The sequence below is a fragment of the Periophthalmus magnuspinnatus genome, chromosome 11 (genome assembly GCF_009829125.3).
Source record: "Periophthalmus magnuspinnatus isolate fPerMag1 chromosome 11, fPerMag1.2.pri, whole genome shotgun sequence".
Lineage (NCBI taxonomy): Eukaryota > Metazoa > Chordata > Actinopteri > Gobiiformes > Gobiidae > Periophthalmus > Periophthalmus magnuspinnatus.
Genome location: NC_047136.2, coordinates 9,984,028 through 10,006,441, shown reverse-complemented (window position 1 = coordinate 10,006,441; position 22,414 = coordinate 9,984,028). Strand labels below are relative to the sequence as shown.

The 22,414-nt window shown below is 39.0% G+C and overlaps 1 protein-coding gene across 2 annotated transcripts in view; it reads left to right on the top strand.

The window, feature by feature from the left end:
- Window positions 1-19,976, top strand: part of trps1 (trichorhinophalangeal syndrome I) — a 140,605-nt gene extending 120,629 nt beyond the window's left edge. For both annotated transcript variants that reach the window (XM_033975580.2, XM_055225287.1), the window contains exons 10-11: window positions 10,360-10,482; window positions 13,856-19,976. In XM_033975580.2, the coding sequence (XP_033831471.1) occupies window positions 10,360-10,482; window positions 13,856-15,250 (1,518 nt within the window). In that variant the 3' untranslated portion in view covers window positions 15,251-19,976. The remainder of the gene's footprint in view (window positions 1-10,359; window positions 10,483-13,855) is intronic.
- Window positions 19,977-22,414: the final 2,438 nt, after the last annotated feature.

Genomic DNA, 22,414 nt, shown 5'->3' with positions numbered 1-22,414 from the left:
GATTATTAAACCGTATTCCACCATATGGCATTAAACTTATCTATTTATCAAACATTTACTTAAAGTACAGTACTATACCAGCTGTTTAAACATGGAACTTTTGTCTATAATATTAAAATTATCCATCCATCCATTTTCTTCCACTTATACGGGCCGGGTCACGGGGGCAGCAGTCTAAGCAGGGACTCCCAGACTTCCCTCACTCTGCACACGTCCTCCAGCTCCTTCAGTGGGACCCCAAGGCGTTCCCAGGCCAGCCGAGAGACATGGTCCCTCCAGCGTGTCCTGGGTTTTCCCCGGGGCCTTATAGTTACCCATATCCATAACATTTTAAACTGTCAGCAGCTATATAATTATCGTGATATAATCGTTAATCTCAGTTATTTTGTCCATGATAATCTTGACGCCAAACTTCAGTATCCCTCCACTGATTTTGAACTGTAACTTGGCATAGTCTTAGCTTCACTCCTTTTCCTTAACTGTTGTGCTCGAGTTAAGTTAAGTTGAAGTTAATGTTAAGGATGTCCTCTGAGCCCAGCGATAACACAGCCCACCTGATCTGCTGCACATATGGCAGATGGCCTAACAGTGCGACCACAGAACTTTCATCTCCCCACAGTCAAATCATCGGTACAAAATGTAACATCACGCCAGGCTCATTTAGGACCCTGTGTGGCAATCAACTAAATGTCTCATAGATTATCACTGCAACCATTACTACTGCATGTGGCCAAATGTTCTTCTAAGCATGGAGGTTTGTGCCAGTAGTGCACGTTTGGGCTTTTTTATGCCATAGACGTGTACATTGGCCTTTATAGTTTCTATATACTGCACAAAATGGATTCTTGGGAGCTTTAAGCCATGTTATAATGTTGTTACCTTGTCGAAAACATACCTGGAGTTGTGTTTGGTTTCATTCACACATGTTTGAGTAATCCTGCATTATTAGTCTGTCTAAATCTCCAAAACTCAAAATCCTCTGTTCCACCTTGTGATGTCATGAAGTGGTAGTTCAGTGAACAGCTCCTTTTACCTTTTGTTCAGTAGAGATTGTCTGAGCGAGTCTAGTGAAAGTGTATGGAGTTCAAAAAAACAGTGGGACCAGCAGGGACTTGACATATATAGCTGTACGAGGAGTTGGAGGCCTGGGGCTGTAACCGAGCACTTACTGTATTACCACATGACATCACAAGGTGGAACAGAGTGTTTTCCATTTGAGAGAAGAACTCAGCCTAAATGTACAGGGTTTGTGTGTTGTGATGAGGAAACAACATTACAACATAGATCAGAAAATACTCAAATGTGGGGTCTGCATATCTCCTTGTCTCCGTAGACTTTGCTTTACTTTACTAGAATATTTCACAGTACGGCATTATGGAGACAAAACTGGGGCTCTACCAGGTTAAGTTACAGATCAGATATGTGGAAAAGCGACACCACCCAGAGTAAGAAAGCATTTTCAGTGTAATTTTTAACAAAAAGCATACTGTGCAACACTCCAAGCGAAGCAGTTAAGACAAGCTGGTGACAGGCCCTTTCAAAAACAAACATATTTTAGTTATTTTGAAACGGGGAATAGATTTTTATCCTGATCCTTCCCCGTCCCCAGTACATGACTTCTGTTCACATGTAGTTCTTCATTTCACAACTACACCTGTTCACATAAACTGTTTGTAAGGTGTTCTTTGAAACTTTTTTCCTGGTTTTCCTCGATCTCTGTGCCAAATGAACCCATTAGAGCTGGCACTGCCCACAGTATAAGTGTGTGTGCGGCTGTGTGCGGCTGTGTGCTGGGGGGCGGTGGGCCGTGCTAATTGAATGGTATGATAGGCCTCAGATAAATTGGTGCCATTAAGACCCCGTGCTCTAATTACCAGTGGCCCTCCTCTCTGGGCCGAGGCGAGTGGGAGAGGCCAGGTACGAGCCATCCATCAGCTGAACCTGTGCACACAACATGACACTCAGCTCATAAAACAACCGCAATGTCACGAGAGAGAGAAAAAGACACAGAGAGAGAGAGAGAAACAGAGAGAGACAGAGACACACACAGAGAGAGAGAGAGGTTTAGGGACCACATATTATTTGTAAGGACAATTGGTATGCTAATTAGTGTGTTTCATTTAATAGTACAGTACTTACTAATGCTCATTAAGATGATATGTTATGTATAATAGAGTCCATAGCTAATAATGAACAGTAACTAAACATTTTAATGGGATGGAAAATGTCAAGGGCTAAATATGCACAGAAAAAAGACTTGAAAAGCACCATCAAAAACCACTATGCTTTTACTTCGCGTTAGCTGCTGCTACTACTACTACTACTACTACTACTACTACTACTACTACTACTACTCCATTTTATGATGAATTTAGAAATCCTTTATTTGATGAAATGTTCACCCAATGCCCTGATATGTTCTGGTGTAAAGACGACAGCAAGATGAAATGGTTGTTTCACTGTACTGTTTATAAATTAGCATCTTTTCTATGTAAAGCCTTGAAAAAGCAGCAAATGAGTTTGTTTAAATGAGTTAACTGGTATTTGTAACACACGTCTGGCAACTGGCAACTGACGTTAATGAGACGTTATAAAGGACTCGCCATGTCTTTGTATGCAAGCCACAATAATAAAAATAGATGCATTCATTCATTCACTACTAGTTATGTGCAATTGTAATATGTAATTTCTAATCAAAAGTCTAGAGATTTGTGCGAGTGACTGTTTTTGATTCAGTGGCTGCGGTTATTATTGGGATATTTCCATTACTGGGGTATTAATCTTTCTGTGAATTCCTCTTAAGAGCATATTTCAGGTAAATAATACAAATAGTTTTAAATGTCAACTTAATACAGTATAATTATATTCAGTGTTTCTCCATTTCTATAATCAAAGATGCCCTGGGGCAGACTGACAGAAGTGTGGAAAGTTTACACTCATCACCTGAGGCTTCACTAAGACAATGCTCCATTTTGCAATGTTTATGAGATATTGCCCAGATCTGCACACGGGCATTTTCTAGTTCTTAAGTACATTGCTGTGTTCACTGTTGTAGATCTCATTCTGACAACAACTAAAACAGATGGTTGTTGACTTTGCTGACCCCTGGTGGCGGTGTGAAACGTTAGGACATGATCAAAACTGCTCAATGAATGCAGTAGTTGTAACTCACTAATCAAAAGCAATAGCAGATATTTTACTTGTAATACATTCAAACAGGTTGGGTTTTCGTGCTTCACTTACATTCTTAACCATCGTCTCTACTTGCCTAAACCCACAACTTAAATATCTGCCCACAGAGTCTCCATATTGTACCAGGTGTCGGTCCATGAGTCCGTGGTTGTGCGTGTGGAGAATCTGACAGGCCACAGGGTGCTGTCATCCCCATCCGAAGCTGCTCACCCAACCACAGCCTCATTAAGCTCACCTCCGCCTCTGTCAGGGTTCCCCTCCGCCGCTCATTTACTCATGTACAGGCGGATATAGTATATAGACCCTGATGAAGACAATCACAGGGAGAGCTGCTCTGCTCCATCTCTACGTCACCAGAGCTTCTCAGAGGAGTGCAAGCCAAATTAGTAATCTTATCTGTTAAATAGCTATCAAATGTATTAGACTGGGACTTCATACCTAGGATAAACTGGGATCTTTTATATAGTTTGACCAGTAGTGGACAATAAAAACTAAATGTACTTTTTCACATTAAAAGTGAAATAATCATTTGTCAGAAACTGCATATGACGACTACTAATACCCACAAAGAGGTTGCGTTACCCTCATAGCTAAAGATTATCCTCGAGCAAGAGTAGTGTTATTTCAGAATAACATTACTCTAGTAAAAGTACAAAGTTTTGGTCCAAGAAATAACTCAAGTAAGTGTATGGGGAAACTGTAACTCAAGCAGGAGTATTTGTAAGATTAACTGTCTGGACCTAACATCTGAATTCGAACAACAATGTAATACAAAGGACGAATTGTGAAATAATGCACAGAGTATTTTCAAAGAATAGACCACAGACTTGAGAAGAACAAGATCATATCTGAAAGAGCGATGCAAGAAACACATTGTTAAAACCAACATAAATCTTTTGTCAGACTTGACTTGCTCACAGTGGTAAGCGTGACCAAAACTTTTACTCAAGTATGATCGCTGTCAAAGATAAGTACGCTGCCTGAAAACTACTCCACGAAGTACAGTTATTTTTAAAAATGATTCAATTAGATGTACTTGAATAAATGTAACTCCTATGCCTCCTACTACAATACCAGCTTTTATTAACGAATATTCCAGGTGCGTGCATTACTCCTCCTCCTCCTGTGTGCCTGTGCGATGAGGGGCAGCTGCAGGGCCATATGTGAGTGATTTGGGCGCTCGAGGGGAAGCCGAATTCTGATGACAGACGCACTGTTTGGCTTGCAACACAAGACACACACACACACATGCACGCACGCACACACACTCACACACACAAGACGAAACAGGAAATGTACATCAATCAATCACCTGGCTCTGGCTCCCCACATGTGGCGACCGTATGGCGAGGCTAATAGACACTTCATACAATCTGCACACAAAGGAGCAGTAACTCAGGCGGGAGGATTCACCGGGCTGTTTGCACATCGAGAAAAAAAAACATGTGTACCAGAACACTAAACTCTTAATGATATTTACCAATTTGGTCACATTGTTATGTTGCTTTAAACAAATATAATAGATTTTAAATAGAGACAGGATTCGAGGCATAATAAATTCAGTGTGTTATCTATCCATCTGTCTATCTATTCATCCATCTATAGGCAAGGCAAGTTTATTTGTATAGGACAATTTGTACACAAGGTAATTCAAAGTGCTACAGAATAAGAAAGATATTAAAATCACACAAACCAAAACATAAATAATCACAAATAATCATCATAAAATTGCTATTAAAACAGAAGAGTGCAGAATAAAAACCTTTATGCGTCTATCTGTCTGTCTATCTATCTATCTATCTATCTGTATCTATGTATCTATCCATCTATCTATCTGTCTATCCATCCATCATCCATCCATCTATGTATGTATCTATCTATCTATGTATCTATCTGTCCATCTATGTATATATATATATACTTATTTGTGTATCCATCCATCCATCCATCTATGTATCTATCTATCTGCCTATCTGTCTATCCATCTATGTATCTATCTGTCTATCATCCATCTATGTATCTATCTATCTATATAGCCATCATCCATCCATCCATTCATCTATCCATCTATCTAACTATCTGTCTATCCATCCATCTATGTATCTACCTATCTATCTAGCCAAATCATATATATATATATATATATATATAAAAACCTTTACAGAGCTCTTCACATACTTATATGTGAAAGAATGTCCTGCTCTGAAGTATTGACATTTGTACTGAGCATAGACTGTATATATAAACGGCCATATCAAACCCTCAAGCCGCCACATTCCAAATAGGAAGTGAGCACGGGCGCGCTTCCAGCTCCATCGACTCTGGCTCCAGTTCACTTTACATTGAAAAACTGTCGCTTCTCTCCATAACTGTTGCTCGTCATTTTTTATCTTAAAATGTTTGTATTAACCCGCTCTACGTGACCCTGGTATTTTCATTTTGCTATTGTGTCCGTAAATCAAGATATGAACATTAATAACAGACAAATGAGGCGTCTTCTTTCACAGAGGTTGTTTCCGCTAGCGTTAGCAACAGGTTTATGGGTGGGAAGGAGCGTTACCTTAAAAAACCTCGCTCCGGATTGGCTCATTGGTTGTTATGATACTCCAAATTCACCCTATAACTGCTCCTTGACGAGTTTCATTTGACTCGAGCTAAACACTATGGGTGATGTCACACTCTCTTAGTCCACTTCTTTATACAGTCACACATGTATTATTGTGAGGATTGCATTGAAGGATTTGAAACTATTATGATATTGGTTGGTTCTGTACACCATCTGTGACTGAGCCTAAAATGGCTTTTCATCTTGAACCATGGCTACCAACTATTTTGTGACCCGGAATAACAGGGAAACCATAGTGCCCAAATCATAATCTCTGGAACATAGTCAGGAATACACAACTGAATTATTAAACTTTTTAGGAGGACAGCATACCCCATAGTTGGTGAATTCTTATCACTTTGTCAAAACCAGGTCTCCTCTGCTTTAGCTCGTGTCACTTTTGTAGGTTTTGTGGGACGTGCTTGTTCCCAGAGAAATACAGGGTTCTTAATTGTGCTGTGATCTCTGGCACAGTGCGTTGGATTGCTTAAAATCAACTGCAAAATGAACAGGGACTGGTTCTTGTGTCTTTAAACTGGCAGCCCAAAAAGATGACGCGTAGTGCAAGTGCTGGGAGACAACGCACACGAGCCTTCAAGTGAGGACGTCTTTTGTGAAAAGTTGAAATGTTGTTTTTTTTTTACTCCTACCACTCCGCGCTGGGAGACCTGAAAGATATGCTAAGCTCTCAGCACTGTCACCAACATAAAACAACAAGAAGTGCACGCTGCAAAAGAGAAGGGTCCCTGGGCTCGCGATGGAAGTGCGGGACAAACACAAGAAAAATGTGACGCAAGAAAGACTGATGTGTTTTCTGAGTTAACAAGGTGGAATGAAAATGCAGCAATTAAAATGTGCAGTAGTTAGACTGGCTCATATTTATTGCTGCTAACATGATTCATTAATAGGTTGAATGGTTTTCTTAATTAGATTTTTTTTATTTGGACATTAATTCTTGTAAGTAGGGACGCACCGATCCAGCCTTTTGATACCAATATCAATACTTTGGTTTTAAGTATGTGCCAATACCCAAATAGCCAGTGTAGGGTCAGAAAATGGCACTTATTTCCTTAAAACCCAATGAACTTTTTACACAAGAGATATACAGTTATGTTATTCGGCTGTTGTTTATCCTTCAAATCAGTACAGCTTCATATGAATAAAAGTTCAATCAGCCTGTAAATAGTCTTATTACATCTAATAAAAGGACCAACAGGGATATCGTCTTAACCAATATCCTGGAAACGATACCCAATCCTGATCATTTTTTAGTATCTGCACCAATATTTGACAGCAGCATCGGTATCAGTGCATCTCTACTCGTAAGTAAAGTTAGTTATAGTCTGTGTACTTGGTGTGGATTCAGTTTTTGTTTCAAGGTTTTCTGTACCATTGTGATATCTCCAGCCACAAGGGGTCAGCGAAGAAACAAATATATATTTTTTTTGTGATTGGATATTTAGTTTTCCCTGTGTTCCTAAAATCTAAGGCCTGCAGTTGGAATCCAGCTCTTCCATAAATACCACTAACCTGAGGCTAAGCTCAACATTTTTATCAAGCTATTACAGAAATACATTGAGCATGTTCCTCAGTTTTTGTGCTGTTCTGTCCTTGGGCAAGACACTTAATCTAAATTATGGGAAACTTGACCATTTACAAATTGTGATATTTAAGCAAGAAAAGAACACCATTTGAAGAAGACAATTTCACATCTGACAGCCGCTTTGCTCTTTACTCATTACTCATTTTAAACTGACTGATTGACTTTTATTGATAACAGTTTTGAAATGTCCTCTGTCTTCTTTATATGCAAATAACATCATATACATCTAGTCATGTCATCCCAGTTTGGCAACTAATTGTCTGAGCTCATGACATTTGAGCCAAAAGCATCAGAGAAGCAGTGAGAAGTCTTGGTGTCACTGTGACCTACATATCCACAGCCTGCTCCCATTCCATCAGTTATTTGTGTACTTGGGTGATTTGTGAAACAGGACCAGATTTGTAAAAAGTGTCACTTATTCTGCAGTGAATCAAAGTGATGACTGACAAATAAAGGTCTGAGTCAGCAACCTGTCATGAGCTGAAACAAGATGGTCACCCACCAGCAACAAACGTCCTGAACAAGAAAGTCAGAAACCTTGCCTTACATTGACTAGAGCCTTGTATGTGTGAAGTATATCACTATTAGTATATTACAATAAAGACATTATTGTGAGCTTGATGATTTTAGAGATTAAAACACTAGTTTAGCCTTGTTTTGGTTAGACTGCATGTAAAAAAAAAAAAAAAAAACATTTTATGAGAGATTCATGATATTTTTAAAATGAAAGTGAAACAAGAATTCATAATTTATCTTTGTGTCCAAGTTGAATCATGGGTCATATACAGAGGATGAAGCTCCCTATAGAAGTCCATGAAGTACTGTATACTGTACCATAGTAAGAAGTGCAGATATTGTTTGAAAGCTGAGCTTGTCCCCTGGAGGGTTGGATGATGTGTATATGTTTTGATTTGAAGAAACATAATATAGCTTTAATAAGGCTGTCTCTTGCTCTAACCCAAAAGAAGAACTAATTTGTTGCAACAGAAAAATCTCAAATAAAAAATATACTTGCTTTTTTAGTTGGCCTATTAGTACTCACGGAAGCTCTTGCTCCCCCACACGTACAGTAGCTCCACAGAGGCCACACACATTTAACCTCTTCTTCCTTCTACAGTTTTGAAACTGCCTTCTGCAGTTTCAGAACTGCAGAGGCTCTTGCATAATGGCTCTCACCGCGAAACAAACCGAACAAACAAACTCCGGTGATTGCAATACATGGTCCGTGCTGATGGTAATAATGGGAACGATGAGGTACGGTGTCCTCTCGGGGTCATAAAGGTGTCGGATAGGGCCACAGACTTAATGGGATGGAGAAATGTTGTGATTGGCTCATTACCGTGATGGAGCACGTTGCCACCACAATTGGCCTTTTGCACCCCAAACCATCCCCTCCATTTGCATTAGTTGTGAATGCATCAGGGCTATGTGTACGGACGGAACGGGGTTGTATTGAAGAGTATGCAATGAGTGGAAGAAGTTAAACATTTTTGCAGAAGTTTTGCAGTAACCAGTTGGCAATAGGGAAAGTGACGTGACTGCTGGAAGCTTTATAGGAGAAGTAAAAACTGTTTGGTCTGTTGCTTTAATCTAATATTGTCTAATTGTTGGGTTTTAGATGACATCACACATTATGTAGACTTAACAGTTTGAGACTTTGGCAGTTCAAATATGGTCATTATTGCATATTGTTAATGTGTTGGTTATTTCCAATCCATTACACCTTTATTTATCCTCAAATTGATGTAGCGACCAGAACCAAATTCTTTTTTTTTTTTTTTTTTTCTTAACGTGATTGGATAAATAGATTTGAACATTTTCTGTAAGTGACCGTTTCTAACATTTGTGACTTTTCCTTTTGGATAATACACTGATGTAGCCATAATTTTTGCCACCAGCCTTCATCTAAGAGTGACCTGATCAGTACTTTTTGAATTAAGTTCCAAGTTAAAAAAAAACAAAAAACTTGCACTTTAAGTTTATAGAGTTCCTAGATTGTGGTTTCAATTTGGTATTTTCACTTATCTAAAATCAGATATTAATCGATACTGAGATACTAAGGACGTATCAATACTAAAAAAGTCAAATTCACAGGATAGAAATGAAACTTGAATAGTTTTAGAATGATTTTGAGCTGTATCAGAACAAGGAGAAGACACATAGACGAATATACACCCATGGACGACTATGAAACTTACCTGGACGACTGAGGTATAATGACACCACATGGTAATATAAACGAAAGTACTACTATTTAATATTGAAAATCACATTCTATTGCCTAAATAAATCATGTTTTTTATCATCATCATCATCATGGTATCAGAATCGGCATTGCGTATCACTTCTATTCCTTAGTATCAATATTAAATTTGACATTTTCCTATCCTGACACTAATCCTATTGCCTATCACCAGTTTGCGCCAATCCAAACTCTCAAATAGACATAATATCGTGACATTATGACACTAAAAGCTGTGAACTATTCATTTTAAAACTTACCTCTAAATTCCGCCCACTCTCTCCCTTTCGATCGTCACCCCCTCAATAAACACTTTGGCCTTTTATATTCCAAGGTGAAAGAATCTCTCCAATTTTGTTGAGTGTACTCGACAAAATTACCTGAGTTTCTCTATGCGGAGTCCCTGTGTACTTAACCATTCGCGTCACACACCACATTCAGCGCCATCATGTTCTTTGCTCTAAGTATAGTTGGTGTTTTTATTAACCTTGGTTCATACAGTGAAGACAGAACAGATTAAAACTATGCTCTCAATTCAGCCCCCAATTAGGCATGATAAATGAGCGGACATCATCTTTCTGTCACAAAGCCAATCTGTTCTCCTGCCTCTGTCCTAACCTTAATACCAAATCATGTTCGTGAGTGATGGGAAAATTAAAGTAAAGTTGAATGACTCAGCGTTTTCGTGATACTGATTTGTTATGTGTCTTTTTTTAGCGCCGGAGAGGAAGCGGGGTTTTTTGCGCGAACTGCCTGACCACCAAGACATCGTTGTGGAGGAAGAATGCAAACGGAGGCTACGTGTGCAACGCATGTGGACTGTACCAGAAATTACATTCGGTAAGGCAATAGCAAAGCACGTTCTTGTGTCCAGGTAACTTGACTTTAGGGCTGTAATAATAATAATTCAATGTATGTATTCTATAAAGCCTTTTAAATGATCCTCATATTTTCATTCAAACACCGTGCATCTGTTGTGCAGTCAGCGTATGACTTATTCTGGGTGTTTTTTTGTTTTTTTTTTCCAAGCTGTCATGTCATCTTGACTTTGGACTGAACGAAACCCGCTTGCACAAAAACACTTTGCATTTCAAAGATTGTAAAAGCAAAGTGTATCCATAAATAGACCACCAAGTAAAACTGAACAAACTCTGACTCTTCTACTGTTGAACCTGTGATCTCTTTGGTGCACTATGTAACTTTTCTGGTAGGGGGGTTCTGCCACCTGCTTATGGAGATTTTTTTTTTTTTTTCTTGCTTTGCCAGGAATGTTCCCCAGTATGGCTTTATGTATATGTTGCTTTTTTTCAATTCTACAACATTTTCCTGCATAGAAATACCTTAAAAAATATGCTTTCACACTGTGCGCAGAGTTGCTTCTTCATAGACCTGACGCGTAATTTACTCGTGGGACCTGCATAACAAAAAATATATTTAATGCCATACTGTGGAACATGTTAGGTAAAGCAACAACATCTTCACTGGGGACAGGCAGATGGAGGAAAGTGACACCGTGCACCAAATTGATCATAGGTTGAACACCGGTAGCAGAAGTCATAGTTTATTCATTTTTACTTTACCCCAAGCAGTGATATTCATGATTCATTTTCTTTTTACTTCAATTCAAAGGTCCTCTCACATCTCAGTCTCAGAGCCCAAGCCACCTGACCACCACTCATCCTTCTATCTGTTTCGCAATTTAAAATAAGGTGCAAATTAAATAGAGCGTAGTGAAGCTAAGTTCCTGTATATATTCTAAGTCCCACTGTGAGGAATAATATTGTGGAAAGAGTATATTTGATTAGGTGCGTGCAGATCCATGGAGTGAGAAATACGACGAAATGAATCTACTTTACCGTCTAAAGCCTGAGGAGTCGGTCTATGGAAATCCCAAATTTAATTAAACTGCATGAATTACATACGAGATAAAGATCAGAGCTGAACTGAGATGACTAAAGCATACCAAGATTGCTCACCTTTGATATGTTTTTAAGGGGTTTAAGCTAATTTCACACTTACTAACTCGCTAAATGGTTTACAAATGTAACAAATGTTAAACAGGCCTTTTGGGGTGCTATTTTTCGAATTGTGTTCTTGTATCGACTTATTTTAAAAACAGCGTGTAAATGGTTGCAGTAAATATCCTACCGTGTTACAACCCAAAGCAATTACAAAATGGATCTTTAAAGACCTTTTAGGCGACTCGCTGTCAGCTGTTACCCCAACCCTGCCCCTGCTCATGTCCTTGGTCCAACCCGTTCATCTCATCTGCTCCTCCAATCACGTCCCTTCACTACTTCTTCCAGTCTTGGCAATCTTCACGACAACCATATTTTATATCCCATAATAAAAGTTTTATACGCTCTACACACATTATTAGAGAGGATAGCAGCTAGTAAAACACTTGAGACCGAGAGAGCGAGATGGGAATTATGGATAAGGAGGCAGGCTGAGGCGAATGGCAAGACAAAAAAAAGTACTGCAGATTAAAGTAAGAAGAACGCTAATGATTGGGGTGTATTACAAAAGGTTAAGAGGGTGAGAGAAGGCAGACGAGACAGGAGATGGAGGAAATGGATAAATGAGTTATAGGCTGCAGCAGGACAGAGCCGCTCCTGTGTCAGAGCAACATAAAGTGCTGGGATCACTGGTACAATCTGTGACCCGGGGCACAGAACAACACACTGTAAATCATGTGACTGCTGTTTTATGTTTTGTTAAGGCTAACTAAAGTCATACAAGTTTTGCCGGATAAATAAATTAACTTAGGTTGACACGGTAAGGGCAAGTTTATATTAAGACATTATTTTTTTTAGGAAGGATCATATTGGTTAAATATCTCAGATTTTTTACTTTTATATATTTATTTTTTTTATTTCGGAAAGGGCAAAGTAGTTAGACACAGACGTGATGCAGTGTTTCAACTCATTACAAGTGGATATAAAGACCGTAAAATAGGTTATAGGGGACAGGACCTGTACTCTCAAGTTAATCATAAAAGTATTACTGAAGAATTAGCTGAAGGCATATTAAGGTTATTAACATTTAGACCAAAATGAATGTATTAACTACAGTTTTATTCCTTCAATATGATAGACACACACATAGTTATTTCAATATATATGACTCGTGAGTATATGTGTTATGCTGTTTGAAAGTTGACTTCAAAATGCTGTAATATATGATAAAAATTGAAACACATGCACAAACTGGGATCACCCTAAAGCAGACCTGAGCATCTCCATTCTTCCTCCCTTGGGTGTTACTCCTCCTCCTCCTCAGCGCAGGTCACTCTCTGATTGATGCAGCCTACATGAGAGATGACAGGGGCTTTTCCTGTGCATACATTTATCTAAACATACCCTCTGCTCATGTGACAGTTTCACAAGTAGCATATAGGGCTTACTTGTAGAAAGGTCTAGCAGGCTTCATTTTCAACATTTTAATCTAATACTATCAAAAAATGAAAGGATTTTGTGAAAGGTCTTTGTTTTTAGCAGGAAAAATATAGATTGCAGTGCAGCTGAAGTACCACATTTGTCTTCTCCTTATAAGTTCAATTTACCTAAGATGTAGGAGCTCCCCCTAGTGATGAGGGTAGAAACCACACTCAAACTATTATCTCTACTACCACATCACCCTTTTACATAGATGTTACTTCATATTTGCAGTTTTCAGTCAATAATATAGCCTTCATTTTATGCCTCCCTTACTTGTAAATAAGTGAAGAAGTGAAAAGTTTGAAAAGTATTATTGTAGGTCACCTTTTATTCTGTTTAATGGCTACATAAATTTACTCTGTCAAAGAAAAGAAATTAGGCGGAACCAGGGCTAGAGGCTGAGCAATGGGTCATAACAATGAATGTACAGAGGGACTGCTGACCAACCCAGAAGAAGAAAAGAAGTCATTCACCCATTTTAAACAATGCGTTGAGTTTTTACTATTGAATAAAACAGCATTAAAATAATTACCATAGAGCGATTTTTTTGGGGTTTAAATTAGAGAAGATTAGCATTGCCCTATAATGACTTGGAAATATGTATTTTGATATGAATGTTTGATTTGTATAATTAGTTTTATGATCTGGTAGGTAAATGAATGAAAAAGTGTACAAATTAGTCATAAATTAGTACTTTAAAATACTTTAACGGTCTAATTAAATTGCGATTATTCCAAAGCATCTATTTACTTAACTTTCCTCTTGCATTTCAGACACCCAGACCTCTGAACATCATCAAGCAGAACAACGGAGAGCAGATAATTCGACGTCGAACTCGCAAACGCCTCAACCCCGATTCACTGCCTTCCGAAAACCCCGCCCCCAAACGACAACAGGTGCCCAGCGAGGAGCGCATCAACGGTGATGAAACTGACCGAAGCTCAGTGAAGAACCAGCAGCCCTCCCCTCGCTCTCGCTCGCCGCGCTCCACACAGGCTTTCCTCGCCAATCAAACTCTGGAGATCCACCGACGAATGCCTCCTCTTCTGCTGCCATCCCATCCATCGCCGCTAGAGGGCAACGGCGGGCTCCCTGATTCCGGGTTAATCTCCAAAATTGAGGGAGGAAAAGGAGGCGGTTCGGAAAGAGGAAGTCCAATTGAAAAGTACATGCGGCCATCGAAACCGTCAAGCTACTCGCCGCCAGGTTCACCGATTGAGAAGTATCAGTATCCGCTCTTCTCTTTGCCGCTACCTTTAACCATATCACCGGATTTGGCTCCCGAGTCTGACTGGCTTAGATTCTGGACCAAATACAAGATGGCAGCCACGTCTGGTGTCACCGGTGGCATCAGTAACCTTAGCAATGCAGCTAGCCTCGGAAACAGTTACTTAGGAATGGTTAGCCCGGTAACGCAGCATCATCAGCAAAGCTACACGGTGCCTTATTGCGCATCTCCATACTCTCCTCTACCTCCTCCACCAGCAACCCCGCACTACCCACCCCCACCTATCCAACCGCAAACATCATCGGCATCTTTGGAGAACGAAGCGCCTTTAGATCTCGCAATAAAGCAAAGAAATACCAAGTCTCCGTCAACTGAGAAAAACTGGAAAGAAGACGACTCAAAGATGGAAGAAGAGGCAATCCATAACGAAGAGAAAGAAGTAAAAATTCCAATGGATGTTTCTGTCAAATGTTCGACAGTTGAAGTGTCCACCCAAGACGATCTGACCAATCGGTGCGCACACTGTGGGATCTACTTCCTGGATGAGGTTATGTACGCCTTGCACATGAGTTGTCACGGTGACCAGGCTCCGTACCAGTGCAGCTTTTGTCTTCACGTTTGCGCTGATAAGTACGATTTTACCACGCATATACAAAGAGGGCTTCACCGGTACTCGGATAAGGCGTTACAGCAAAAATCTGAAATCACTGTGAGTTCAGAAAATGCAAATAAAGATGAGAAAAACGGTGATCAAATTAATGACACTAATGGTAACGAGGAAGAAGAAAAAGAAAGTACAGGAAGTGATGTAGAGGAGAAGCAAGGTCCTGAAGGCTTTGAGGAACAAGGTAGCAAGATGGCGCCGGATTGTATCACAACATCTCCAAGTGTCGCTGTTAGCAAGTCTAAAAACGGTGATGAGAACTCGGACAGTAATTAACGTAATTGATTAAGTGGCCTAAAACGAACTTAACGGTTGCCTTTAATTTGGGAAGTATAAGCTGTAACCTCACGTTTCTTGAGGCTAGCACATGTCAGAAGGGGCCTATACCTTGGGAACTATACTGAACACATCCTTATGCTGGAAGCGCTTGCTTGTCAAATGGTCAGAAATCATTGCCAAATCGGGACAAAGTGCTGCATGGACCGTCAGGACTCATGAGACATAGCCCGAATCTGGAGTTTGATTGACAGTCGCTACTTGACATTTCTGGACAACGGGCAAGCAGCTGAAATCACCTATCAAACTCAGTAAGCAGCCATTTGCAACTCTGTAACTGGGCTTAAAGTGTTGGGAAGCAAAAAGATTCAGCTCATTTGTTATGCATCGTGTTAACCCAAATTCCATTGGGTTTAAGCTTTTCCAAACTGGGCTATTGCATTTTCAGACCTTTTTTATCTGGGTACACCTATCTGATTTGGCGAGGAAAATAACGACAGCGCAAATACATTCAAATACCAAAACTTTCTATAACTACGAAGGGTTACATTGAAACCATCTTGAACTGCCCTGATTCGCTGTTCACTTGTACTCAAAATGACTGCATTCTCCAACGATGCAAAGTGCCATTGTGCAAAGTGGCAAGAAATGTAATGAACTATGTAACAGCCATTTTTATATGGTTTCAAAGTGTTTTCAGCTTTGATGGAACCAAGAGATGTCTTTTCTACCTTCCTCTGTGCCATGAAAGCAATGTGCCTGGCTGCCTGCCTAATAGAACAAACTATTAACCTGCTTAACAACTATATTAATATTTACAAAAATAATAATAATGATTTTAGTACAGACTTGTTACATTTTCTTATATATGTGCTTTTTGTACATGCTTGGTATGGTACTTTTTAAATAAGCCTTTTTATTTGTTTGTCTAGCAGCAGTTGAACAAAAAGGTACAGCTAAATAGGGTTATTCTGCTTGTTCTGAAAGTATATGTACAGCATACTGTATGTCCGTCCCCTAATGATGATGTAAGCAAAATGAAGGTCAGTCCTCAGGGGTCACACGTGTTGCACCTGTTCTAATGCATTTTCACTGCTACTTTGTTACATACATAAACATTCTTTAACCTTGATATCTTAGTGAGGGAGTAGGGCATTAAACCCCAGATTAGTCAATCATTATACACTCCACCAGAGCCCGGCCCCTGCAGTGAGGAACTGTTACATGTATTGTGTTTTATTTACAGTTTATTATTTCTCAAACACCAGTGGTTTAAAGACTAGCAAAATCGTTTTGTTGTTACCATAATGTCCCACGGTTGCATTATTTATTTTTCTCAGGCCTTTTTATACTTTATGCATGTCTTGTCAGGCGTAACATTACAAAGACTTTAACATTTTGCACCAACCCCCTGGGAACAAGTTGCCATCATCTAGTCTAGTCATCATGATGGTTTTAGTCAAACTCACCAAATATGTCTGTCTAATACTACCCTCCAGACTCATTAACAGATGCACTGTTCACTGTCAGTGATGTTATGCCAGATAAGTATTACAGGTCACATAGAGATGTTCGTGTTTAATAAGCCAAAAACCCAGGTGTCGCCCTCTAGTGGATGGCTCATTATGGTTCATGGGTTCGCTGTATATTTATTTATATATACACCTAACTAAAAGCAAAAAAAAATCCCCTCAACCTTATCCAAAGTGTAACCGCCCATATGTGACCTTGTCCTATTAATGTTCAACCAAAAGTTCTCAAACTGTAATAACTTACAGAATGTATTGTTGAAATATATTTTTGGCCGTATTATAATTATTATGATTTCTTAAGGATTGCCTTGTTGCCTTAGTTGCTAAAAGTTAATCCAATGCAGACTCCTTTGAAGTAAATTGACAATAGGGATACTTTGAAAAACTTCCAAGTATTCTGACTAGTGCCTGTAAACGTGTTGTTTGTCACAAGTCATTGAATATAGTAAGTGAACCACAACATTTTATTATAATGTTTATGATACTTGAGTGACATGCCTTAAGCTGTCTGGGTGTCTGTGCACACCCAAAATATTTCAACCCTTTTACATTTTGTGAACAGGTGCGTGGCATTAAATTAGAATATTGTGGTGATAATACGACAAGTAGTCAATTTTTAGTTCATTATTTAGAATCTAAGCAATACATTCAGTTTTAGTAATGGTAATAATTAAAAAAGAATATGCTTGGAGATTTCAGCTACACTTTTGTCTAGTAAATAATGTGCCAGTAGTATACAGTGACATGCACACTGCTCGACTTCCTTAATGAAACAATCCTCCACAGTTACCTTGGTTTGCGATCAGTGAAACCATAAATCTTAACCTAGAAACAAAATTTTTAAATTTGACTAAAATACCACTGAATGAAAAGTACTATAATCACCATATCCACATCTTCTATTTTTTGACATGCACCTTGTAATGCACTACTTTGTGAATTGGACATTTGCCTTGGTTCTATTTGCCCGAGAGATGCAAAACCAGATAATCCTGTGTGTGGGAGCTGTATATGCATGAATATATGAATACAAATGTATATGTATGTATGTTATATCAGTACATGGCCCATACCGCTGTAAAGGTAAATGTCAAAGTACCTGCTTCTGTGTGGGAGTCACAAACACCAGGGGGAGACCAATTTGTCAATTTCATCAAAACATGACAGATCTGGTTCTGAAATGTAAACCTGTGTGTTGAGGGCAGTTCTTATAAAAATAGACCACACATGGCATTATGTAAGAAATAAGAATTGGATGTGTACTACCCAGTGGAAAACACCATAGTTAAAGGTGCACTATGTAACTTTTTTTGGTTGAGGGTCTCTGCCATGTGCTTGCCTTTTAAATGTATTGCTTTGCCTTGGATGCTCCACACATGGCATTAACAATCCAATTTGCATTTGTTCAATTACAAGTGTTTGTACAGCTGGTGAAAAAAGAATCCCTGTTACGAGCGGAGTCGCCTCTACACAGATTCAAACTGTAATTTGGTTGTGTTGCCTGCTTGATTCCATGGACGTTTAACACTGAAACATTCCACGCAAAGCAATGACATCTCCATGGAGGCAAGCAGGGGGTGGATCATCCATCAAAAATAAAATAAAAAATAAACACATAGTGCACCTTTTATGTTCAAGGGACTTTGAATACCAGAACAGTTTCAACATGCTTAAATATATTGCTAGGATCAGGGGTTACGGGGGCTGATAGGTTCATTATCTGTTTACATTTGCACATGTAAAAAACACCGAGGATCGAAGCAGAAAGGAGAGAGGGTGGAGGGTTAAACACATCTGTATATGAAGGGAAGGACAATAGCACTCACACATTTAGAGGTTTACACTTGTTATTTGCACCTATCTGTAGTTCTGCCTTACTCATTTCTCTGTAACATTGGGGTATTGAAGGTAAAAACTCACTGTGCCGTGCCATAGGCAAATCTGCAAATGCTGACTTCAGATTTTCTGGTGGAGAGCCTGCCACCTGCTTATCTTCACGGACATGTTATTCACTTGTCTGGAATGTTCTAGAGTGTGGCATTAAACATTTCTACATTACATTTATTTCATCACCTGTGTTTTTATTGCTCAAACTACCTAAAAGAATCATTTAATGTGAGCAGGCTCACCTCTTCATAAATACTCACCTGTAAACTGGTGCCCCCCTCCTGCTTGTCTCTATGACGACAATTGTGTTTAATGTAATATTGTGGAACATTACAGGCACAGCAATAATATATCTGTGAAGACAAGCAGGTGGCTGTCCTTCCACCAGAAAACCTCCACCAGAAAACTCCAGTGCAGCTTGATTTATTGTGACCCCCCCAAATCCAAAAAGTTCATACATTTTGTTTGTTCAGGACTTTTATAAAACATCTTCCATACTCATGTCTATGTTTCATGTCCATACTCATGTTTATGTTTCATTTCCATACTCATGTTTGTGTTTCATAGGATTTTAAAGGTCGCTCATTCTTCATTATTTTAGCTGTTGTAATTGTGAACATCACACATTCAGTTAGTTCATATTTTCAACTGTTACCATTATGGCCTCAGCAAATGTATTGCACATTTATATGCTTATGGATGCCCTCGAAAACAAGAAAAATGGGCCTACAACTGAATTTTTGTTTTTATTTTGAAGTTGATTTACAAAATGCCTTGATGACGGAAGATGTTACCAATGTCAAACTTATCATGCTATATTTTATTCAGCTCAAATGTGTATTAAACATGTTATGAGGTGGTCTGGGATGAGTGCGTTTACATAGAACATGGAGGGAGAGTCGACAAGTATTTTGATTTGTGTCTTTGTCTGAATTGTATGTACAATGCTGTTGCTTGCACTCATGTATATTATTATTGCCAAGGAAGGGACATAACTCACACATGACACATGTTAGGGATGTACAGTATTAACATGGGAGATGAGGGAGCTTAAGGCCAGTTTAAAATTGGCTCAGTACATCAGCTATGTACATTTATCTATATATTTTAGTAGTTTCTATTCAGTTAAAAGGCTTTTATAGAAGAATTGGGTTTTTTCTAGATATTGTTTTCTCTCCTGTTGTATTTTAATCTGCTTTCTTTGTTATCATTTTTAGATTTATCTCATTCAAAACTATTTCTGCTACATAATTTTTGACAGCCAAGAAACATTTGTTACACAGCTAAACTTGAAGAATAATGTTGATGATGATAATAATTAATAAAAATAATAACATAATTAGAATTGAGTGATGTGTGTGCTTATTTATAATTACCACTCGTGAAGATGTTTTGCTCTGATTCTTTTGTATTTTTAGTTTTTTGCAGCCAGTGTTGCAGCCAAAGCTAATTTCACACAACCCACAATTCCTAAAACACTTCATAAATGTTCTCCTGATCAAGACTATGACTCAAGATATGGGTAACTGCCCTACCGCTATGTCCCAGCTCTAGTAAAAGGTGAACCAATTGCAAAGGCCATATTTATATTTATCTACATACAATACACCAGACATGTCCAAACTGTGGCCCAGGGGCCAAATGCAGCACTCAGACCAATTTTTCTTAGCCCTCAAGCTTCCAGGTGAATTGGCCCATAGTACCTTAAACAGTACTTTTTACTGTACATTTCTGAAAATCTACTTTAACAAGCCCATATCAAATATTTAATGTATCCCATTGAGGGTATAAGCATGAATAAAGGTCTAGTGGTTCAGTCTAACATGTAATAAACATACAGATTTGAAGTCTTCACTGTATTGGTGACCAGTCTATGGCCCTCAATCGGCCCTCAACTTTGTCTGTGTTTTTATATGTGGCCCTTAATGAGAAATGTTTGGACACCCCTGCAATAGATTATATATTTTGAAAGCTACTGGAGAGCTACTGGTTGCAGTTTTAGAGATGTTCATCCATCTATTTATTTATTTGGATGGATGGATGGATGGATGGATGGATGGATGACTTCATTGTCCCATGTCACACTCCAAATCCTGATCCACCAAACACTTTCTTACTTTATAACACAACAGGCTAGCCATTCAGCCAGATCTTGACCAATATCTCAAGGTCAGGAGATGGGTCCCAAGGTGCAGCACTGCCACTGCTCCTGACAGCTGGTCCTACTAGCAAAGAATTGGAGGTCAAATGCAAACACAGTTTAAAGATTATAGTTGTACCTCTTTGGTAGTATTCTGACATCACAAAAGGACTTCCTGATTACAGCCAGGTGTTTGTGATTACGGAGGTTGAAGTGTGCAAATCTGTTAGACCAATCACACTGTTCCTCATATGTCTTTTCCCCTCGTTTTTTTCCAATGCTCTGCTTGTTAACCTGATCAACATGAGGTTTGACAAGATTGACAAGGTGGATGTTCTGACTGACAACATGGAGACAGTTGGCACGAAGATGGCTAAGCTCGAGGAAAAAGTCAGCGAGCTAGAGAAGCCTGTCAAACACGTGCAATGGAGAGTAGATGAGCTTGAGATGTGCTCAAGAAGGTGAAATCTTAAGCTAGTGGGTGTCCCTGAAACTGAGAAGGAAAACGCACATCTTGTTGTGATAAAGATTTGTCAGATGTTCCTCCCGTCAGTGAAAGACAAACTTGTTGACCTCATAGATGGAGTTCATCAGCTCGGCAGCAGGAGGCAGGCTATCAGCAACACATGACCCAGAGCTATCGTTCTACTGTTCTCCCATGAAGGAACACGGGCTGCAGTTTAAGGACTTTGCCAAAGGGGACAGAGGGAGAAGACAGGACTTATGGCCAGAAGTGCAGAAGGTTTACATGGTGGGAAAAGTGGAATACTACGCTGCAGCAAGAGCTTTTGTTCAAGGAGAAGGCGAAAACATCCATAATCACTCGTAATGATGTCATCTCCAACCGTAGGAAAGATTTAGAAGAAGTTTGTTCTAGTTGTACCCTTAATATTGTAAAGAGAGTGTTCCATCATTGCAAGTTCATAGTGTGGTTTATTTTCACATTATTAAAGAGGTGTGGCTGCGTTTGCTGTCGACCTACTTTCTCTGGACTAATCTATATACGGCTTTATGAAAAGGTTATATTTGTATACTGCTTCATCATATTTTTATGTGTTATTGTTAAATGCCAGTGGGTTGAGAAGTAAGGTAAAACGTAAAGCTTTATTTTTATTTCCAAAACAGTATAAAACTGATTTTGTTTTCTTCTTCTTTCAAGAAACTCATTCACTTGCCAAAGATGTACATTTGTGGAAAGCTCAGCAGGCAATGATCTTCGGTTGTCACATGGTACAGAATATTCTGCTGGAGTATGTTGCTTGAAAAATGACTTCAAAGATAATACAGGTTGCTAATTGTGTAAGTTCATATTAGTGAACATATATATGGGTTCAGTTCTAATTCTGATAACAATGAGCTGCTGGACATTTTAGATGAGAGAGTAGGATTGTGGACATCCACATGTCCAAATGCTGATGTACTATTTGGATGGACTTTTAATGTGGTAATGCATGAAGGTACTGATAGATGGCACCTGGTCCCCGTCCAAAATCCACTTCCAAATAGAACATTTTAATGAGTAAATTTGAATTATCTGATATAGAGAGAGATAAATTTCAACATAATAAATAATTTACTTGGAGCGATTAAGGTGGAAACAAAAGG